Source organism: Echinops telfairi, unplaced genomic scaffold, assembly GCF_000313985.2.
Source record: "Echinops telfairi isolate 266 unplaced genomic scaffold, ASM31398v2 ScPeMD7_4;HRSCAF=17, whole genome shotgun sequence".
Taxonomy (NCBI): Eukaryota; Metazoa; Chordata; class Mammalia; order Afrosoricida; family Tenrecidae; genus Echinops; species Echinops telfairi.
The window spans coordinates 19215314-19227727 of NW_022103900.1; the positions used below are offsets into that span (position 1 = coordinate 19215314).

Consider the following 12414-nt stretch of genomic DNA (forward strand, 5'->3'; position numbering starts at 1 on the left):
CATCCCTCCTGTCGGTCACTGCAACACAGCTTCATATTGCCTTCAGCTGGAGGGAAGATACCTTGACCTTCCTTTGCCACCTACATGCAAGCAACCCCCAATGGAAAAGCAGGAAACTCCAGCTGGGAACCCAGAGCAAAGTTTGTTGGCAATGCAGTTCTTGCCAAATGTGGAGGATGAAGATGGCTCTAATAATACTTGCGCTAAAGGGTATTTTACTTAGATCAATTGAACCTTGCTTTTCCAGGCTAAGGATTTCACAAAGGACGTTGATTGATTCTGGAAAGACAAAAAAATGCTCCCCCTCCTCCACCCCCACCCCACACCTTCTTCCAGTCAGGACCCACAAGACGATCTTTGGAATCATCCCTCCTCACATCCATCATAATATGAGCGTTTATTTCACAAGTAGGTAGCTAATTAGAGGCCTAAGATATAAAGTACAGGCACAAAAGGCTCATCATCTCCGCCCCCCTATATAGAAATTCTCTCATTAGGAGGCTGTCGCATCAATGTGGAACTTCTGTTGTTTCCTTCCTTCAGACGTCAAACGTCCTCAGGTGAAATCCGACACCAGTGATAATGCCGCGCCCGTTGACACAGATCGCAAAACATGGGTGTTACCATCATACTGCCCTTCCTTCGGTTAGTAGGCATTTAGTGCATTTCAAAATCTGGGGGCAATGCATTTTCACAAATTTTATGTCGACAAATGTTTAAAGTGCTATAAAATTTGGTAAGCTAGATCACTGAAAGCTGCTTTGGGCTGTTTGTCATTTTTCCAGGTTCGTTGCTGGAAACGTGTCTAGGAGCCCTCACGTCGGGGCATGCTGACCCATTTCCACGCACCTTCAGAAGCTCCCGTGTCTTTAAGCACGTGCAGCCAGGCGGGCTAAACCGCAACCAGAGCATCTGCTCCCTCTGTGTGTGTGAATTAAAACCTATAAAATAGCATGGGCATTATAAAATTTGTGTTAAAACTGATAACAGCTTTACTGATTTACTGACAATGAAAATATATAGCATTTTTTCTGTCAGAGCATTTATCAACACTTGGCAACCCTGCACTAACTTGACATGTAAGATGATCAAAATGGATTATGTAATCTTTCCCATTCATTTCTATTGATTTTAGTTATGATAAAATTCATCAGTATGCCTGGGAACGCTTAGGCTGAAAGGCTGTGGTTGACAAAAAAAAAGAGGAGGGGGATTCAACAGAGTTGTAATAGGACAAATGCAATTTTAGAATAGGATTGCACAAATACAGAAGTCATGCCCTAAAGGCTCTAGCAACAAATTAATACAAATAATTCTGGCAGTCTCAGAAAATTACATCTCTGTCTATGCAGAGATTCCACTTTGGAGTTCAAAATAAGAAAACTCCAAGCTAAAAGAATTAACATGTAAGTGCCATTAAGCTTAGAGTTTGTTAAAATATTTTCAAACTTTCTAAAAAACTTCAACACTAATCAGAGTTATTTCTTTGACTGCAGGTAACATCAACATGCCAGCAAATGGACCATTTTAATCAGCTTTATTGATTCATGCTTTCAGTTCTTATTCCGTTAAAAACAAGGCACATCAAATACATCCGCTTATTGCTCTATAAATGCATGCAGCTCATTCTATATATCAAAAGTAATAAATAATGGCAATAAAACACCAAGAGTTATAAAAATGACAGCCCAGTCTCAAACCTTGCATTTAACGGGCCAATATAGAATAACCCAACACCAAAACAGAAAGGTGCCATGTAGGAAAACATGCAGTGTTTTTCATAAGCCTCAGTATTGGGCTTACGTTAGATTTTCTTTACAAACACAGTTGGGCTTTTATAATTCCTTAAAAAGGACTGGTGCAATGCAAAATAGTGCACGTTATAGCTTCATGGACTTCAATTTATTACATTCACATGCCAAAATTTGTTACAAATACATAAGAAAGAGGGGGGGGAAAGTCAATCGTCACCCTTGCAGGATATTTAGTAAAGTCAGGAAAAAATGTTGTTGTACAAAAAAGGAAGCTACTTCTTGTAAAACAGACAGAAACAAAGCCAGAAACTCAAGCAGAACAGGGAGCATGCAATTCACAGTAGAAATCTTAAAGTTACCCTCCATATAAACTGATTGCCAGGGAGACTATTACAAACAGCATGAGGGATATGAGACGGACAATCCTGGCTTAACAAATAATCCAGCAGCATCACCATTATTAGGACTCTGGTGCAGGCTGTTTAAAGGAGTATCCAACGGTCTCCCACAGATCGGAGTTCCTTCACCTGAATCCCCTAACAGACCTTGAAATAAATCACTTCATGTCAAAAGACTATCCCAGAAACACCCCACTTGCATCCCATACCACATTTCTATGAATGGGGCGGAGGAATCATCATTTTATGCTTCAAATAGGTTTTGAATAGAATTCCTCTCCAACTTCTTTTCGCTCCCTCTGAAATCAGGTAAAGATGTGGTAAAGGGTTAATTAGGAGCGTACACTAATATGCCGGGATGCTTTATTCACAGGAAAGCCTTGGAACCAGTTCACTTCCAAGACAAGACTCTGGGATTGGTGGAGGACCAGATGCTCTAGAATTAAGCAGATTTTAGGCCAACACAGATATGCATAAAAGAAGACAAATGTGCTTTTCTTTGCCCTTAAAGGAGCTTCACTCAGCACAGCATGCAGCAGCAAGGCGTGTTTTACAAACACAGATCTGCCGGGGGCTGGCTTGTTCTCTAAGAGCCGTCCCTACTGGAATGGATCCAGAGAGGACACAAGTCATCATTATCTTGATCTAACTAGAAGGAGAGAGAGAAAGAGAGAGAGAGAGAACAGATATACAAGATTATGGTACAGCCTCTGGGATGTTTTAGTAAGCAGCTCTTCCACCTGCATCCCAAACGGTGCCATTTATTATATTGATAGAAAAGCACTAACTTGCAAAACCACGCTTACATTCATTCAATACAATATAATACAATAATTCCATTTATTGTATTATTTTTTTTAAAGGCCAGTGTGAAAAATTCACACCTTGAAAGAAACACTTCACAGTGACACCTGGGAGCATCGCTTGCTCGTGGCAGCTATCTAACATTCACAGAAAAGCACCGTGAGTTAAGACGGTGTCTCCACTCACTCACTGTGTTGTTTCCCCGAGGGATGAGGGTACGGGCTCAGCTAGGTGAACTTCCAGGGTTTACAATGTAACAGGTTCATTGCCCACTCGAGTGAGGCACACAGATAGTCTGCAACATATAACAGCACAAAAGTGTTGTATATGTACTCATTGAAAAAACGAGACCTGGAGCAATGAGAATATGAAATGAAGGGGTACATTTCCTGTGGTATACAGAACCTAATCTGAAGAACACACATGTGGAAGGTAACTTCACAAGAGGAAGCACAATGAATATTCATGACTGTAGTTAAAATGCCTCCAAAATGTAGCAAAACTTCCCAAACTGGGCTTTTAACTTCAATTTACTACTTATGAAATTCAATGCAAATTGCTGTATGTGTGTGAGAGAGAGAGGGAGAGAGAGAGAGAGAGACAGGGACAGAAACACAGTGAAAGAGAGAGAATATGTATCTGTATGTTGGGTTGTTTTATTTCTATTTGTAGTTGATTAAGGTTTTCCATTCAGGGTAGAGGGAAAAAAACTTTAAGCAACCACTATGACCTTGAATAATGTAGTGTTGTGCCTTTTGGTAGAAAATTACAAATAAAACCAACTAAAACATTTTTATATCCTTTCTTATGGTGTATTTTTTTTGGCGAGGAGGGAGGGGGCAGAGTCCTAAAACATGAAGCAATAAATTGACCAAAATACTCTATGTTTGGCAATAATCATGTGTCCTGAAGCCTGAATTTGGGGATTGAAATGGTACCATCATATAGGTAGATATATAAGCCCCTTTTCTTAACCCTTAAACTTCCCGTACTATCAAGATTGGAGAAACAGTTTCAAGCCATCACATCCAACCTGCCGGCTGGGAGGCTGCTTGTTAAAAGCAAGGATGCTCCTGGCAAAAAATAACAGCCTAAGAAAATCAGAAGTGGCTTGGAGAAGCGGGTGGACTGCTGAGATGGAATGATCATCGTAACCCCCAGCAGTGCTGTCCTTGTCATCTGTGTGTGGTTCTGGAAGCTTTCAGAATTCTCTTCGTGACCTGCTCCTGCAGCCAGAGCTAAACTTTTTCTTCCTTTCCCAGTTGAGCGAGTCACACTCTAGATATAAAATTGTGCAACATCGTTTTGATGAGGAAAGTAGATGAGCTGGCAGGAGAAGGGGCCAAGGGCTCTTCAGAAACATTATCATTTCAATCGGGACCACTCACCACTCCACTTCTGTTAAGAACAGGTACTACCTACAAAGCTTGACGTCCAGAGATTTGTGAATAAAATCATCCCGCCTTCTGCTTCCAATGTCTGCCCAAACAACCTGGTTCTAGACCAGATTCAGAGCAAGTGATTAAGTATGCCCAGTCTAAGGGGTCACAAGATGGATGCAAAATATGAAATCAGTGTGCAGTGAGGGAAAACAAAATTTTAAAGATGCACTTTAAAAAAAAATAGATCGGATGGCAAATACAAATAAAGGGTGTACACCAGCGTTCTAAAGCTTTGGAATGATCCCCAGTGTTTAAAAAAAAAAAAAAAAGGCAGCTATCCAGGGCCACTCGTGGCGTGGTGTTCGGTCATCTGTGCTTGTTGCGTGGTGATACCCTGGCTGAGGCCCAGGGCTCAGACTCACAAGCCTCCACAACTACGGTCCACAGGGATCAGGGCTCGGCCGTCCAGGTTCTCTTCCGCCGTCTTCATGAGAATAGCCAATCGGCTTCCAGACACGCTTCCTTTCTGAACTGCACTCATCAGCTTAAAGAGAAAACAGGCAAATGAGTTGCAAGGCAGGATTGCTTATGCTCTTTGTGGGGGGCGGGAAGGGCACTTTAATGGTCACCACTGCAGTAGCTGGAGGTCCTTGGTGCTCCGTCAAAAACCAGGGCAGGGGCTTGAGCTCTAATAGGAAGACTACAGGTCTGAATGGTTCCAAGTGGGGAGAGGAGAAGGGGGAGGAGGGACTCTCACCATTGCTGCATAACAAAAACCCAAGGACACATATCTAGCAAGTCAGGCCTTTAAAAAGCAAATCTAGGGATCCGGTTTTGGCTTTCGTTCAAATATTGGATCTTTCATTTCATTTTAAAATCTTAAAAAAGCATATCTCTGGGATTGAGTGGAGACGAATCATGACCGATATTTATCTACCCCTCTTTTTGAATATATATTACTGTAACTTGACAACTTCAAATATCCTAAACCCACAAATTCCTTTAAGACTTTTTAAAGTAATTTACATTAAAGTTCTTGAAAATGGACCCAGAGATCTACCTTAAGAATTAAAAGCACTCCACAGCCCAGATTTTAGTTCATTCATTTTTATCCAATGGATAAAATCTGAATTCGTTTTAAAATTACATGCAGTCAACGGGCCAAGGCCTTTAATCTGGAAGGCACTCTGCAAGTATGAGCGTGGGGAATTTTTTTTCTAATTGTCCTTTCCAAGCTGATGCATGTGGTTTTTTGCTTTGATTTGTTTTTCTTTTCCGGCAATCTTTTAAAATGTATTTATTTATTGGGAAATAACTGATTTAACGATCAGAAGAGTGTACATAAAACATTTTCAAAATATGCTTAAGGGTTAGAGTTTTCAGTTCAAAGAGATACATTTAAAAATGGCTCTGAGACAGAGTTAGAGGTATTTGCCAAAGGGCCAAATCAGAACCTCATGACCTGATTAGAAGCGGTTTCACAAGCTACTGCTGATCAGAGATGGGCTCTTTCTGCAGAAGTGCCAAGAAAGCCCACCTTTAAAGTACATGTTCTGCAGCTATGAGATATCTGTGGAATTCTTCCATGAGGAATTCTGAAAAACCAAATCTATATTCTAAAAGATGTTTAACAGACAAGCATAAGCTCTTAAGTCTTAAGAAAAGGAAACTATTTTATTACCCCTCCCAATGAAAACATACTTAACATCTAACAAAAGAGGATCTCATGAGAAGCAATGCTGATATCTAAAGAACAATTTTAAAAATCCACCAACAAACTCACTGCCACTGAAATGAAAGTCAACTTACAGAGACCCTACAGGCCAAGGTAGAAATGTCCTTCTGGGTTTCCCAGATTGTAAATCTTGAGAGGAGTAGAAAGCCTCCTCTTTCTCCCCAGGAGCTGGTAGTGGTTTCAAACTGTGGACCTCGTGGGTAGCAGCCCAATGTTTAACCCAATTACAACTAAAGATAGCAGCCTTTATTTTACTCTTTTACCTCGGGTGCCATGATGACCTTCAAAGTTGATCAAGACTAACTGAATTTAGAGAACTTGAGCTTTTTTTTCTTTTGTTATAAACAGTATGTGATGTCCCAACCTCTAAAATCTCAGTTTTCGTTAACATAAAAATTATCCGGAAATCAAAAAAATAGCTTTGGGTGTGAATCTATACATAAGAAATACAGACAACATATTTTAAGTTAAAAATTACATTCTTTGCATTTTACTTGGTAAGAACAGGGATAGAATGGGCAAAGAAAACCCAATTATAAACAAGTACAAAAACCTGCAACTAGCTTATTATTTTCTATGTGTATAACTCTATTAGACTTAAAAACAAATAACTTAGAGACAAGGATGGTGAGCCGTCTTATGTACTTTGGACAAGCCATCAGGAGAGACAAGTCCCTGAAGAAGGATATCAGGCTTGGTAAAGTGGAGGAACAACAGCCAAAAAGAGGAGATGGACTGACACAATGGCTGTGTGGTAGTTACATAGCCTGTTGTCAATCTGAGACTTAAGAATGAAGGGGTGGGGTTTAGCTTATCAATCAGGTCGCAGCTTGATGACCTCATTTGGAGGCACTAAGGCAATCAATAGCTCACTGGAGGTGGGATACATGCTTACTCCCTGCAAGACATTCCTGTGGACAAGACCTGCGGCTCAAACTCTGCTAGAGCCCTGGACCTGAAAGAGCCACATGGAGACCCCTGCCAGCACTGAGATGCTTCCAATGCTACTGGATCCACAAGGCATTCCACCCACTGGCCTGTGATTGTCCTTTAAGTGGCATCATTGCATGTGTTTCATGAGTCAGAAGAGGAGTTTATAGATTGGTATCGGACATATGGGCTAATATTGGACTTGATCTGGACTAGGCTGGGATGTTTTCTTAGTATACAATTACTCTTTTATATAAAGCTCTTGCTTCTACACATGCCCGTGTCTATACATTTGTTTCTGTAGTCTACCAGACCTACACAAGCTGTAGCAATGGGCTCAGGCACAGGGAAAAATGTAAGGACGGCGCCGGATCGGGCAGTGCTTTGTTGTTCATAGGATCACTATGGGATAGAACTGCCTCGATGGCAAACAACACTCAAAACCCAGCCACATGGTTCTCTCACTGCTATTACATAAGTTCCGACTCGGCAGCCATATAGGACAGAGAAGACTGACTGCTGTGGGCTTCCAGGGCCGTGGAGTTCTACCTGAGCAAAAGCCTCATCTGGCCTGCATTTAGAAGCCTTACTATACACTCCTCACTATACTCAGTTACACAATTGTATTCTCGCTGTTTCTAAAACCCCAAGTCTTTCAACACTAAAGACCTTGTTTATTTCTAACACACCTGAAATGAACCACAGCCATTTCGCTGAAGGAAAGTTTTCTAAATTCCCAAGACAAACAATAAAATATTCTCCAGAAAACTAGACACACACACGTATTATAGGATTTCTAATTCTCTTGCTTGAATTTAAAACTGAATTTAAAATGTGCATTTAGGGGGATGGGAAAAAATAAATAAATAAAATGTGCATTTAGTTAAACAGCAAGCTCAAGAACCAAACATTCTTTTTGTAATGCTGGCCACAACCTGTGGAAATGTTCTGCTGTTAGATTCAACGATGCCCTCATCCGCAGCTCATCTCCAGAGAGACAATTACCATTTCCTTCGCCTTGATCTTGTTTGTTTAACTTGACACAGTGAAGAGAGGGCTGACATTGACCAAAATCCCCAACATTAATTTATTGCATGTTCAGCATTCATCATTGCCATGGGCAAGCAAACTGGCACTCATTTGAAATACCTGCCCAAGAGGCACTACTGAAAAACACCGGGCTACGTGGTAACCAGTGCATCTTTCCTTTGACCAGAGTCATGCATGGTGTGTGTTTTCTTGCTTTTAAGGACATTTTAAAAAGAATTAGGGATCACTTACAATTTGAAATTAAATAGTACAAAGAGTTTTAAATTGATCTTTGAATAAGGTGAAACCTGGAAATAAAAATGTCTAAATTATAGTCTCAACCGCAGTGCTGTTGGGTATGCATTAGACTGCTAACTGAAAGCTGGGCAGTTCAAACCCACTAAATTTGCTCTCAGTACAAGAGGCAGCCACCTGCTCCTAAACGGTTAACATCCATGGGAAGCCTTTGTGGGTTGCTCTGAGTTGGAACTGACCTGATGGCAGTGGGTTGGGTTGGGTTGAGTTGGGTTGGGTTGGCTTGGGTTGCAACCCCAGAATAAGGAGCCCTGGTGGTGGCATGTGTTATACGTCCAATATCTGAAATGTTTTGGAACAGTTTCACCCTGTCCTGTAGGACCACTGTGAGTTGGAATCGACTAGACAGCAGTAGAAAACCCAATGCTACACTATACTTTCTTTGGCTTTTAAAGTTGTTTACAATGAAAGAATCTAATAATTAGATTCTCAAATAAATCTACAACAAAAAGATTACCTTCCCCACTAGAAATATTATGCTGCCTCTTTTGAAATTGGGTAGAAAATTGCCAACAGTGGTAGTCTATGGTATATTTCTTTTAAAACCATGCTTCTAATTTAGCCTTTTCGACCATAATTAGCTTAAGCTTAATCTAAATTGTCCAACAAAATGGAATGTTTCTTATAAAAAGCAAAGGGGGAAAAAGGGAAAACATAGGAAGTAGAGCATTATCCCTGAGTACAGACATACTGACCTTTGCTGGCTTAAAGCCTTCTTTTCTCTGAATGAAGTGACAAATGTGCGAATTTAAGAAATGGCACTTGAATGTCCATTTATTGTAATGACAACCAAAAGACAACAGGAAACAAGTGTGGTATGTGTGTGCTTATCACAACTCACCTGCAAGAATTCATTGAGTTCAACTTGTCCATTTTTATTCAAATCTACTTCATTCAGAATTTCATGTAGTGTATTTTCATCCATTTGAACATGTATACTCTAATGGAAAGCAAAGGAGAACCATGATCACTGATTAAAAATTAAACATATTCTTTTATCAACCTTTGAAAATAAAAACAATACTTAAGGAAAGTATTAAGTGAGGAAAAGTATGTAATATAATCTTGACACTATTCTGATATTTAAGACTAATATTAAACAACAAATAATAATAACAATTATTACCTCTAAAACACGCTGCACATCAACTATGGTAATAAAGCCTTTTTGATCTGCATCAAATTTATGAAATCGCTTCTTGTACCTGGAATACAACATTGATTAATAGGAAAACATACTTATATAGGAGCATAAGTGGGGCGGTGGGGGGGGGGGGGGGGGACACTAAAACATATTGCAAGTACCTGTCGATGTCTGAAGGCAATAGGTTAATTTCAGAGCGATCTGTTAGTTGTTCTGATCGAGATTTATAGCCCATTTCATAATATAGAAACTTCTTAGCTGTTTGAAGTTCTTCCTATAATATAGACACATAAAGTTCAAAAGATTTATGGAAAGAAAACCCTTCAGAAATAGTAATGGGAACAATGATTCCCTGAGGGTACAGGAAAGAGGGGGTGGGGAGGGAAGAGGAAATCCATAGCGATTACTGTATAACCTCACTGAGGGGAACGAATAACAGAATTGTAGGTGAATATATACAATGGATAGCGGAAGATATGCCAAATAATAATAATATAATAATATATAATAATCAGGGTTCTTGGGGAAAAGGGTGGGGTGGGGGATAAAGGGGAGCTCATACCAAAGAGTTCAAGAAAGAAAATATTCTGAAAAATGATGGTAGCAGTAATTGTATAATCATGCTTAATCCAATTGAATTATGGATTAGTATAATACCTGTAAGAGCACCCAATAAAATGATTAAAAACAAAAACAAAAAAGAACAGGTGGGAGGGAGAAGCCAGGATGGTGGATTAGTGAAACATATCATATTGTTCACTTACAGCAAAGACTTGAAATACCAAGTATGACAGTTTTTTTGTGTGCCAACATGGCTCCTGTAGGAACTTGTGGGTGGAGGTTAGCCTGTCAATCGGGTTGCGGTTTGACTGGAGGGTGACTGAGATAAATGGCTCACTGGAGGCCAGTCACCCCCAACCCCACCCCATGTCTACTTTCACCCTCCTGTCGACAAGTCATGCCAAGCTATGTGCTGAGATTTGCGAGAGCCGTGGAGATGCTCCCACTGCCACTGGATCCACAAGACTTTGCACCCACTGGCCTGTGGTCTTCCTGCATTTTGCATCATTGTATGTGCAACATGAGTCTGAAGAGGGATTTATGGACTAGTACCAGACTTATGGGCTAATATCAGACTTATAGACTTGACCTGGACTGGGTTGGGATGTTTTCTTAATATACAATTACTTTTGGATATAAAGTTCTCTCATGCATATATGCCATAGAATTTGTTTCTCTAGTCAACTCAACCTAATACACCAAGTGAAAATGTTGCAAATCACAATCCTGAAACCATGAACAACACTCAGGAAGGGTAAAGAATCAAGCTGAACACACAGAGACCAAGGAGTAACATGGAAAAGGGGGCTCAGCCATCCTTCCTGGCTCAGCATAGTCATCTTCAGACAAAGGCAGTACAACCCCAGGAAAGGAACACCGGGAGGCAACTTCATAGCCTTCCCACAACAGAGAAACTGTATAGGTGCTCCCAGAAAGAAGCAAGGAAAGGGGATCGTGTTAAGGAAGGAAAGCATACAAAGTGGAGCCAGAAGGAGCCCTGCTGGCACTGGGTAAGCATTCAGCTAATTGCAAGGTTGGCAGTTCAAGCCCGTCACAGTGCAGCCATGTGAAAAGATGAAGCTGTCTGCTCCTGTAAAGATCTACAGGCTTGGAAACCGAGGGTCACTGTGACTCGGAACTGATTCAGGGGCAGTGGGTTTGGCTTTTTTGGGTTGGGGTATCCACAGTGAAGTGAGCGAGCCTGAATCTAGTGCTAGATTCACCCATGCGTGGCAGTCCTTCATCTCTGAGATAAGTCAAGTGCACATGGAGGAAGTTCTCTCATCCAACCAGACCCTAGGGTCCCTTCTCCTTTTGCACATCAGGTCAGAGGCCAGTCTTGACTGCTGTCTACAGCAGATGACAAGGGTCCCGGAACTCATATTTGCTAGCTAACCTGGCACACTCACACTGACCCATCCCACTTGATCAGAACCAGCAGAGGATCTTAAACCCAGGCCATCATGCCTAACTGGAGATCACATAGCAAGCACATTCCCTCCTCACCACTCAATGTTACTATGTACACTTCCACCTGCCACCTGTATCTCCATGAGTCAGGCAAGTGAAACGACTGCACAAGTGCACCTGTGCCTGCCCTAAGGGAGGTGGTCGTACAAAACCACATGCATGCTTTTCAGCACTCCTTACCCTCTGCCTTACCTGGAAAGAGGCAGGGGTAACAGGACCTCAGGTACACCATGAGATGCTCCCTTCCCTTTCTTCTTGCCAGGCAAGGAACACAAACCAGCACACCACTCAACCCCCTTCCTCCAATCCAGCATGAGTCTGTGGCCACCCCAGGGTGTTACTGCCTGCTCCTGCACCCCACGACCAATGACAGATGGTGGCCAACACCTGCCCAACTTAGCCGCCTTGAATGACTGATGAACAGAAACTGATGCCCACACACCAACCTCCGGTGCCCCAGTGTGGCAGGCTAGTGGTCAGCCAGCCCAGGTACATCAAAGGAAAACAAAACTAAAAATTAGGACACAGGCAACAAACATACATTAAATAAATATAATAACACCTTCATGCCATGAAGACAACAAACAATATTAAGTCCCCTAAAGGAGCAGAATAAGATGCCTCCAGCAACTAACCAAAAATAACCAGAAAATTTCCCTGAAAATGAAATGGTAATAAAACTACCTCATAAAGAAATCCAAAGTTTCCTATAGCGCGGCGGTTCTCAACCTGTGGGTGACGACCCCTTTGGAGGTCGAATGCCCCTTTCACAGGGGTCACCGGATTCTTAACAGTAGCTAAATTACAGTTATGAAGTAGCAATGAAAATAATTTTATGTTTGGTGGGGGGGAGGGGGTATCACCACAACATGAGGAACTGTATTAAAGGGTC

At 41.3% G+C, this 12414-nt stretch overlaps 1 protein-coding gene across 1 annotated transcript in view; it reads right to left on the reverse strand.

The window, feature by feature from the left end:
• Nucleotides 1–1518: 1518 nt before the first annotated feature.
• The window catches only part of GPD2 (glycerol-3-phosphate dehydrogenase 2), a 212070-nt gene continuing 201174 nt past the window's right edge, over nucleotides 1519–12414 (reverse strand). The window contains exons 13-16 of the mRNA XM_004703929.2: nucleotides 9653–9765; nucleotides 9474–9552; nucleotides 9189–9287; nucleotides 1519–4882 (exon numbers count right to left, since the gene is read on the reverse strand). Of these exons, the coding sequence (XP_004703986.1) occupies nucleotides 4757–4882; nucleotides 9189–9287; nucleotides 9474–9552; nucleotides 9653–9765 (417 nt within the window). The 3' untranslated portion in view covers nucleotides 1519–4756. The remainder of the gene's footprint in view (nucleotides 4883–9188; nucleotides 9288–9473; nucleotides 9553–9652; nucleotides 9766–12414) is intronic.